Source organism: Setaria italica, chromosome II, assembly GCF_000263155.2.
Source record: "Setaria italica strain Yugu1 chromosome II, Setaria_italica_v2.0, whole genome shotgun sequence".
Lineage (NCBI taxonomy): Eukaryota > Viridiplantae > Streptophyta > Magnoliopsida > Poales > Poaceae > Setaria > Setaria italica.
Genome location: NC_028451.1, coordinates 36,265,335 through 36,276,193, shown reverse-complemented (window position 1 = coordinate 36,276,193; position 10,859 = coordinate 36,265,335). Strand labels below are relative to the sequence as shown.

Genomic DNA, 10,859 nt, shown 5'->3' with positions numbered 1-10,859 from the left:
ACTTGCGGTACATGCATGGAGTACTAAATGTAGACGAAATCAAAAACTATTTGCACAGTTTTGTTGTACTTTGCGAGACGAATCTTTTAAGCCTAATTAGTCAATATTTGGATAATAATTCACAAATACAAACGAAACGCTACAGTGTTGCTACAGTAATTTGGCACCTCCCAAATTCGCAGCCAATTAGAGCCCGTCTCGCCTTTTTGCTGACAAATTATGATTCATTTTGCATGGATGACAAAAAATAACATGTGAAACTCACATTAGCTTCATCAATAATAACATCTGTATATGCATCATATCAACATCTTGAAAGTACACTAAACTTCCTTTGCTCATACAGTTATTTTCAGTTTAGAGTGTAGAAGGAAAGCAATCAATAGTCCAGTACATTAGGCTTCAGGTAGCACCAGCATCACCATAATAGAGCGCTGCTCTCGGCATGACGGCTCATAGACACACAGTAATGCTTGCCTCGGGCACTGGAGGCTGGAGCGAGCATACGGCTTACTGCACACTCTAGTCAGCCACTCCAAAGCGCGCTTGACACGGTTGGTCCCGAGCCATGCTTTTCCTGCCCAAAAGACACAGGCACAAATGCAGGTTATACTTTATCCAAGAACACAGAGAACAAGGAGTGGGGGATGAGGAAAGAATAAGCAGCAGGAATTATTGAACAAACAATTATATGCTTTCTTGTTCGCATTGACATTGTTCTCTAACAAATGGCAACAATCTCAGCATCATTGTCCATAACAAGTGTCAATGATCCATGATGCTGTGCATGTTTTTCCTACCTACGAACACCTAAAAGCGAAAGAACCGGCAAGGACAGCCATTTCTTGCTGGGATCAACAACTAAGAAAAGATCTATCTGTCAATAAACTAGAAACTCCTACCAGCATTAGCTTCAAGGAAACTGTACACGAGCACGGAGCTGTCTTCTATCTCCCATCGCAGATGCATTGTATCTGTCTGGGAAAACCTCCACACTAAAACAATCCCTGTCAGAAGAAATCAAGGCAATATGGATTTAGTCATCGGAAAATATATTCAGTGTAATTCTTCAACAAAAGTAACTGGTCGTTACACAGATTTGCCTACTGAGGCAGAACATTTTTTTTACAACAATCAAGAAATACTGGAGGATTGTTTGATTTTGAAGCAAAGGTTCACATGACAACACATTCTGAAGAAACCGCATAGAATGTGCATGCACACTTATATACATCAATATTTGCAGATGGGATGAGATAACCTTTGGGGAAAGCAGACCAGAACTAAGCGCCCCGCCCCCCCAAACACACAGACACACACAAATTTGATCCTAGGTACACCAAAATATTTGTATATAAAGGCATCGGCGCTTCTATGCTCAATTTGTGCGAATTCTACTAAGCGTGAAAACTGAAAATAATTCTTAACAGAAAGTTGTGAAGAAATGTGTTTTAATTTTTATGTACCATTAGGTAGATGAAAATTATAAACTAAATACTCTAATCTTTTTCTACATTCTCCTACTATCCATGTCAACTGTCTAAGAGCCTAACTTCCATGCTTCCATAATGCTTTGGTAGCTACCCGAAAGTTAGCGTCCATTGAACAACAAGAGGAATGATTGACTTCTGTCCCCCGACAATGTTGGGTTGCGTTATACCAACAAGTATGAATTAACACATATATTTCACTTATTCTGGTATTAACGGTCATAGCAAGTAACAATGCTACTTGTCAGCTGCAAATTGTTGTTTCCATTGCAACTGCAGATTCTTACCAAAAGCAAAGTGCAGCAGAAAGATAGCATAATAGTATTACATTTACATTTAAAAAAATCTATCTTCATATGAATACTTAGCTAAAGTTGATAGGAGTTCCTATAAAATCCAACCTGGCACCTCTCTCATTCTTAATCATGGAAGGTGCTCCTGTGGAGTGAATTCATCTAGAAGAAACCTAGCTTCTAGCTACTCACATTTCAGTTTCCAAGTGGATGACCGATGTGAAATAGGCAATTTTTATAGGCCAGTTAGTTCTGCCGTGAATATATGAATGCTTACTAACAAATCTTGGCCGTGGAGTAAGTATGTCGGCAACAAGTGCTTGCGTGCCTAAGTTTCTTACAAACAACTTTTGATGTGATTCATTGAATTGGTCATTGTTTGGACGCTGACGTTGAATGACATTACAAGTTTATCAGTAACCCAAATTGACGTGTTTCCATCAATCAGTCACCAAGAGTAATTACGGGTCAATCTCTCTCACATATCAATGACGTATGATTGATCTATTCAACTTCAAAGAGCACAACTAAGGCCCGTTCCTACTTTGTGGTGTACTCCAGTGATGTCTTTAGCACCCAGTTTAATAATGATGTGAACACAAACGTGACACTGCGCAATTTCATATTATGGAGTGCTTCACAAGTAAAATTCTTTATTCATCACAGAAAGAACTTTCACTACAGATTGGAACCTATCCACACATTACTGCTGCAAATCAGGGGGCATACAAAAGACAAGGCCTACCAAAAAGACTTGTTGATAGCAAGAATAGACAGGTCATTTAGATGTTGCTGTGCACATGGTTAGGAACTTAGGATGCCTTTGAACCATTTGCAGGTATAATGTGTCTATCAGCACAAAGTATGAATTTACTTTTAAACGCTGAAGAAATTACCATATTTTCAATTGCTGCGCATCCAGATGGATACGGAACATGTTTCAGATGTTTGCGTCCAGATGATGAAGAACACATTTCTTTTTTGGGATCAATACATGTATAACTATGTATGTTAAATTTTGCTCCAAGTTTTTTAACAAATGACTATGATACAGAAACAGAGAAAATCACTTATAATTTTGAAGTGCCAACAATCTGAAATGTGTATACACAGCACAGGTATGACGAAACTTCCAGAATCACTGTCAATGACTCATAGTCGTTTGCGTGATCCTCTACCACAAGGCTAGGTCTCAGGCTTCTGTGATGGTTTTGTTGTCATTAGCATATACCTGAGTATGCTACATTTAATCCCTTGGTCATCAGTTTACCTTTGTTTTACTCACAAAGTTTTTGTTTTAATTGACACATGTTCTTTTCTTTGTAAGAATAACCACAAAAATTAAGAATATGCACCATGACAGGCATTAAACACAAACTGCTCCTACAGAAAAAAAAAATCAAGGATATTTTCATCTTTTCAAGGCAAAATCTACGATATTCACCTTTCTGAGTCAAAATTCCAAAGGCATGAAATAGAATAGTTTAAATAATAAGATCACTCCAGAATGTGTCCAGCAGATGCAGCATACTAGTGTACCTGTATTCATGCTGGAATCAAGATTACTTGTGTGCAACCATTCTCTTGTCGCTACTGGCAGAGCGATTCTTAAATCCAAGCACGTTGATTTCTTTTATTGGAGTTTTAAGTAGTATCAGAACTTCATTCATTTAAGATGTGGATACTTGGACACACAGAGATGAACAAATTCTACTATCGAGCATGGCCCATATTCATCTTAAGTTTACCAACTCACTGTAAGCTTTTTTTTCCACACTTATTTATACTAATATGAGCATTAAATTGTTAGGAAGCTACTAAGATGGCATTAGCACAAATAAATATGCATGAGACAATCAGACAAACTAATTGCACCAGCAGAAGTAAAACATTGATGTGTTACCTGATTAGGAATTGGAGGTTGCTGTACATCTACACCTCACTTTCTAGACAAGCCATACTACTGCCCTTGGAACACCCAACTATCTGCAAGCAGTCAGCAAGTAGTGATCAACAAGCTGAAGATAGAATAGCCATTTAGTTGGCAGATCAATTACTAGACCACCAAATGCAAGCTTAAAAAACTGACAACTGTCACAGGTGTTTAAGGCAAGCAATAGATGTTAGAACTAAGTAATTAGCATGTGAAGAGTTCAAATCAGTATTGATAAACAGCCTAACTGAATATTCCCTTTTTTTTTGCTAGAGTATAATATCAAAGATTTTCCTACTTGCAGAAATTCACGAGTACAGTATATGCTGAAGCAACTCAAATACAGAATTCTGAAAATTTAACCACCTATGTAGCAAGGTTTCAGCTAGTTCAACAAGAGCAATGTACTTCGATCACTCCAGCCAACTCAAATTAAATTCCATAATGCTTTGTCCAAAAGAATGTCATTTTCTTATTGGTTCAATAAATTCTGCACTACTGATGCTGCTTGCTGGTTTACCACAAATACTTCAAGCAGATGCCCAAAAGGTTTGGATCATGACTGCTGAATTCATTGAGCCATATAAAAAATGTTATCGCGCAATAAATTTGCAGTCAATGTTCAAAATGTCAAAGAGCAGATAGGGAACAGATTATGTGCTTCCATAGAGAACAGATTGACCAACATGATACCTCATAGCAATTAGAAGTTCAGCATGCAAAAATTCAAATTTCTATCATGGTGAGTCACATGGGCACCTTTTTTGGTCTTCCTTTGCATAAAATGCAACTATTTAAGTTACTGGAGTGGCTCAACATACTATAAATTGGCATTGTCAAAGACCACTATTCACTATTCTATATACTGTTACTGTGATCTGGATTTTTTTTTTAAGGAAAACACACTGGAAAATGGAAGCATTGTGAAAGAGATTGGGTAGTGCAATGTTCAAGCAATATATACTACTAAAAGAAATTTCAACTTACAACTCTACCTGTCACAAAATTTAAGAACAAGTTAATAAACTTTTTTCTTTGGAAACAGATGGCAGGAGCTCTACCTCTTCATTAAATAAGGGATAAGAGTTTAAATGTTACAACACTCCTATCTTTAGACACCAAGGACAGAAACACCGATTGCACCCCAAAACTGTTGCACAAAACATAAAAGCGCCCTGAACCTGGGACACATCCGCAAATGAGGATTCCCTTCTTTGTGACAGCATCATGTTGGAATAAGTAAAAGGATTAAACATGAAGCTTCCAGATATAGTGTAGCTCAATGTCCACATTCTCCACGTAATTCTACAAGGACATCTCTGATTAAGATGGGATACAGCAATGTGAACATGATCTTTGAAGTTTGCAGCCTGTTAGCAGTCTTGCAGGAAACTATATATTAGATGAGGGAGGTAGAAGCTACCTTTCACAGGTCATGAGACTGTTTTCATCATTAGCGACAATTGTTCTGTTTCAATATCCCTCCATCTTTACAGTGTTAGTTATATTTCTTTTCTTGCACTCAACCACCATTAACTTCCCACACTCAGGCAAAAGGAAGAGCACTATAACCTCTTGCGTAATAGAAGTTTCAAATGGCTTGGTAAATATACTCAAAATCCCAAATGAGTTCTAAACAATCTGAAGATGAGCGTGCTTATATTCCTTTTCAGAACCTATACAAAGTGATGAGAAATATATCCATCAATCATTTTTATCATATCAAGGTTTCGGCTATGACTAATTTGAACCTGTTCCACAGACATTCCTATCACGCAAAGGAGTCAACTAAACTGTAACATCCTGGCCCCCTTTTAGGTATGCGATTTCAAAGGAAGATATCCATACGCGCAGAGAATTGTAAATTTTGGCTGCGGAAAGATTGATGGAGGCACAAAGCTTCCATGTACTTTCTGCCGGTGAAGTGCTTCACAAGTAATGGGTGGTCCATTGAAACCAATCCTACTAATGTCAAAGGGTTGGTTTGCCAGATGCGGAGTTTCGCTAACGACAATTTGTTAGTGATGGCAGAGCGGTGACAAGATGATATTCAAAAGAATTTCTCAACAAGACTAACATATCTGCACAATTTTTCTGACCTATAACGCTTGAGCAAATTGGGCGTTCTTAATTAAACTGTGCATTTGGAAAAGCTGAACACTACACTAATCTTAAGAGCACTACTGCTACACAAAAGCCTTCCCTCACAAATCTACGATTATTCACATGATGCAGAGTAGCTTATAAGCCCTATCAAAGTCACTAAGCTCTACCCTTTCTAAAGCGAAGTAATAAATCCCTAAAAGCTTTGCAATCTGACCACCACAGACAGTAGCAGAGAAGACCGCACCTCCCGCCGCTGCAGTCTACCAGGACGCGTTGCCGGGGTCTCCGGCGGAGACCGCCTCCTCTCCTTCCCACCGCTGCGCCTCACGCCCCCGGCCGCGTCCGGCGGGAGAGCCCGACGAGCCGCCGCCGGTCGAGCCATGGTCACGCGCGGTTGCGGTGCGGTTGGTGCAGAGGAGGTGTGTGCGGATCGGTCCGGTTGGACCAGGTTCGGGTGCGGCCGTGGCCCGTGACCGTGCAGCCGTTGCAGGGGTCAAATTGGATTTTCTGCTAATAAATCCAATTTCTCAAAAAGGAAAAAAACGAGACTCGACAAAAAAAAAGGCCAGACGGTTATGAGTAAAGAATCCGGCAATTTGTGTTGAAGATTTTTTTTTTCCAACTCGAAAGATGAACACATGGTGCACCGAGAGATTAGTTTCTTGTTGACCTGCTGCGTTTGCATTTTGCAAAGTTGGGCCCTGATTGTTCCTAGAATCACACAGTACATTACATAGGAACAACCGCAGCTAGCTAGTTTGGTCCTGCGAGCAGATTTGCAGCATGTCATGAGATCTCATATGACACGGAGGTCGCAGCTGAGGACATGGCAAGATGGGGGAAGAAAAGACTGAACCCACAAGAAACCAACTCTAAACTTATGGAATTGAGCAAACCCAGAGAGACAAATTCAAGAGAGAATTTGACCCACAAGGAAACTTTCACTAATTCTTGTCAATCACGCTTTGAACAACATCAACAACCACAAAATGGCCCTGGAGAGTCACCCGCACCAGCCTTTTTCGAATTCGAACTATCAATTCCTCAACTCACTTTTCAGGTGGCCCTTTTCAGATGTTACTCTGCAAAAACAGTAGTCTCAATGATTGTGCCCAACAACAACAACTCCTCTCAAATCAGTGCATGTTGTGCTCGGTAAAACATGCATGAGAACCACGCACAATTCAATAAGTGGAAAGAGGTCACTTCAGCATTTCATGATCGGATCGTTCGAGCTATCGGTTCTTGCCACAAGAAATTCAGAAATTTCAGACACAACCAAAACCAGTAGTATCTTTCAGTGAAGATTTAGTCAATGTGCAGATATTCAGGCCTACTCAACTGTCAGTGTCCGTACTTCCAGACAAATTGGCACAAAGAAAATGGGAAGGGCCCAAGTATGGGGAAACATAAGAGGGCGATTTGGGTGGTCAACGTGAACAAGAACCCTAGATTTAGGCGTGCATATTAAAGAAGAACTGTTTTTTAGGGGAATAATTTGATCGTGGGTGCTGTACCGCTGTGGCATGTGAGTGACGACCAAGGATCATCTGGTTTGAACCTGTGCTTTGGGCCAGCCTGATGAATTGCTGTCCTCCTACAGACCCCGTTTGTCAAGATTGCATCCTACTGTCATTGTCTTGATATTCACAAGACCTGGAGAGCAGCATGGAATGCCACAATGCAAGGCAGTGTCTTGCAAGTGGACAGAGGCGATGACGCTATGGCATCATCCTCTTTTTCCTACGTTTCAGTTGCTAAAACTCAGATAAGTTTGTTTGAAACGCTACAAATATGTGAGGAGGGATCACTAACTATTGCCTTGCTCAAAAGATTAAACAAAAAGGCTCAATTTTGTATTACAAACAAACACGCTCAATAAACTCCTCTCTGAATCTCTCCACCAAATTCAAATTGCGCCACACACACACACACACAGCACTACAGCAATTAGCCCTGTCCCAGCCGATGATGATTAAGACCAAAGGAAAGCACAGCACAAGCTACAAAATGGACAATAAAGCAAGGGAATAATCCTAGGCCGGTAGATGACCGTGAGGTGCTGAACAGTTCGCTGCCGTTGCTGCAATGCAATTTGTTTTCTACGCGTTGGTTGGGATTAGAGGGAACCCAGGCCCGGCGCCCCTGCCCGACTGCCGCTCCCTACCCCCGGGTCAAGGGGAGCGTGGGCCCCTGCCGACGTGGCCGTATCTGGCGCCGGGCCCACCCGCACGTGTCCTGATTGCTAGCTGACTCTCTTGTGGAGTTATCTTTTTTACAGTGTGGTTGCGTTGCTAGCAGTTTGCTGCGGGCGGCGTCCCTCGACGGGTGTTTCAGAGAGAATTCCTCAATCAATCCATTTTTGCGTGCAGACGCGTTTGTAGCGTACTGATCTGGGTATTGCATCGGGATTTATTTCTAAAAATCAATTCTGCAGTTCTTAGACGTATGCGTGGAGCTACAACGGTAATTGTGATGTGTCCGTCACCTATGAAGCCATGTGCGACTTCGTCGATATCCAACGGAAGGATGTTGTGTATGTACAGTTTGTAGGTCCAACGTGCGCGCATGGGTATGCGTGGGGCATGTGTGGGTATAGTATGTGTTTATGTGTACATACAGATGCTACACTGTACTAATAAAAAAAATCCATCTTTGTATCCTCTCTACGTACGGAATTAGACTACTTCAGTTCCGTTGCCATCGATCGGATTATACATGTTTTGACTTCCAATATTATGAAAATTGTTCAGGATAAGCTACGTGCGTAACAGCGTATACGTATACATCTCTCTCCTTCGTAGCTTGTTCTTCTAAAACTTCTTCTAGGTCAAATCGATCAGTACTACACTACTAGTCTACTACGTACGTATGAGTTAATCGAGTGATGTCACCTGACAGTTCACAATAGTTGACACTAGTATATGTATAGTGTGTGTGTGTGTAGATGTAGATGCATAACGCAAAGATATGCAGCAACCAGAACGCGCAGAAGATGTTTATTTTGAGCATATATTGAGCTGATCGATCGAGCTGCACATCTATAGCTAGATTGCGAAGTTGTTAATAAGCATTGAGCTGCATGGGGTACAGCTCGATCATGGATGTTATTAAGCATTTATAACTATGGACGACGCGGCCATGAAAATTGAAAAGACAAGCCATGGCAAGGAGGCGGAGCACTACTGCCACCGGCCAGTACGACGACCATATCCTAGGCACTGCTGCGACGAAGACGACCCGGCCGGCCCGGGTTGAAAGGTACAGCGGCGAGCGCGTGGAACAGGACGCGCGCGACATGCGACGACGCACACGTCCAGCTTGTAGCTCACGACCCCCGGTTGGTAAAAGCTTCTCCGAGACATCTCTTCCGATCCAGAGCTCGTGGCTCGTGGCCCCCTTATATCTTTCTCCCTCTTGCGTGAAAAAACACCCCAAATGTTTCAGAAGGGGCCGGGGCCAACAACAAGTTCAACCAGAGAGCGAGCTGCCGTGCGTGTGTGTGTGGGCAGCAGTATGCGCTGTTCTTCTTCCTCTTCTCCTCTCGTCGCCTAGCAGCTCATTATCAAACCCTTTCTTGTCAAATCATTTCGTTCTTGAGTCCGTTAGAGTTTTTGCCTGTTGTGTCTTCTTCAAGTGCTGCAACAAGAAACCGGAGGCTTTGTCTTGTGCACAATCTAGCAGGCTAGGGTTAGGGTTTCCTTTTTTGGTTCTGATTTTGTGCTGTGTTGAGATCGATCGATCGATCCTGTGATCGGAGCATGGACGGGTCAGCAGCAGCATCTGCTGCTGCAGGAGATGGAGGGGGAGGGGGAGGGTCGAAGAAGGAGGAGAGCTTGCCGCCGGGGTTCAGGTTCCACCCGACAGACGAGGAGCTCATCACGTACTACCTGCGGCAGAAGATCGCCGACGGCAGCTTCACGGCGAGGGCCATAGCCGAGGTCGACCTCAACAAGTGCGAGCCGTGGGATCTCCCGGGTAAGGAGAAACGAACTGGATACACACATGGCACATTCATGCATGCTCATGACCAGATAATAAACTCCATTAACTGATCATCAAAAGCTATTTTTTTTCTTCTTAACAATAACATGCGCGCATGAGCACATATATTTTTCTCCTTTTAAGGATAATTAGCTTTTTATGCAACCATATATTTATGTGTGCGCATAAATTCAAGCATCATATTACCATGTTATTGTTGACTTGTTTTATATCGATATATAGATTTTGAACAACTAGGTACGTGTAGATGAGGTCGTGGTTAATCTTCAAGCATCTATCGTGTAGGAAGAGTTGTCTAATTGTCACACACGTTTGGTGCATATGCCATGGTTAATTTCCAAGCATCTCTAGAGTAGTTGTCTAATTGTCACACGTTTGGTGCAAGTTTTTCAAAAGCTAGCAAAAGCCTCAAACTACTACTTGTTCATATATTCGATATATGAATGGGTCTCAAAGGTTTCTTTATTTCTTACATTTTCTATTCTTTCTGTCTACTCCGTCATCCTAGCTTATTGCAGCTTTGGTATGCTGTGTGGTATATAGGTTGCCATCATCTTCTCTTTTTCCCCCCCTTTTTGTGCGTGGAGTGTGCATATGGTCCAGTGCATGCCCTCCTTGCACTCCTTTCTTCACTTCTTCTGAACGAGGGATATGAAATTTTCTAGTTGTCACCGTCTTATAGTTATGTCCTTAAAGAAACAAGTATATTATTGATCCCCAATTTTAATCTTCCTCTCTCACAACTATATACCTAATTAGAAATTACTACGGGTGAACAACTATAGGATAGATGTTCCGCTAGCTATATATCTTCGTTATTTGAGTTGTGCATATGCATGTATCATTATTTAGGGCCTGTTTGGGAAGGGGGTGTTAAAGTTTAACACCCCCTTTTTAACAGATTTTAACACTTTTGGTTGCCAAACACAAGTGTTAAAGATGAAGTGTTAAAATTTAACACCCCTCTTTTCATAAACACATGGAGGGGGTGTTAAAATGTGCTAAAAGTGTTAAAAGTGGTCCCCCTCCCCA

The 10,859-nt window shown here is 41.6% G+C and overlaps 1 protein-coding gene and 1 long non-coding RNA gene across 2 annotated transcripts in view; one reads left to right on the top strand and one right to left on the bottom strand.

Annotated features, from left to right (window-relative positions):
• Nucleotides 1-234: 234 nt before the first annotated feature.
• LOC101753331 lies at nucleotides 235-6,264 on the bottom strand. Its single transcript, XR_214704.3, has 4 exons — nucleotides 6,067-6,264; nucleotides 3,687-3,769; nucleotides 903-1,007; nucleotides 235-577 (listed from the first exon to the last, which is right to left on the bottom strand). It is a non-coding gene; the product is annotated as an uncharacterized LOC101753331 (long non-coding RNA).
• A 2,982-nt stretch (nucleotides 6,265-9,246) lies between these two features.
• The window catches only part of LOC101752923 (NAC domain-containing protein 100), a 4,306-nt gene continuing 2,693 nt past the window's right edge, over nucleotides 9,247-10,859 (top strand). The window contains exon 1 of the mRNA XM_004957191.2: nucleotides 9,247-9,800. Within this exon, the coding sequence (XP_004957248.1) occupies nucleotides 9,584-9,800 (217 nt within the window). The 5' untranslated portion in view covers nucleotides 9,247-9,583. The remainder of the gene's footprint in view (nucleotides 9,801-10,859) is intronic.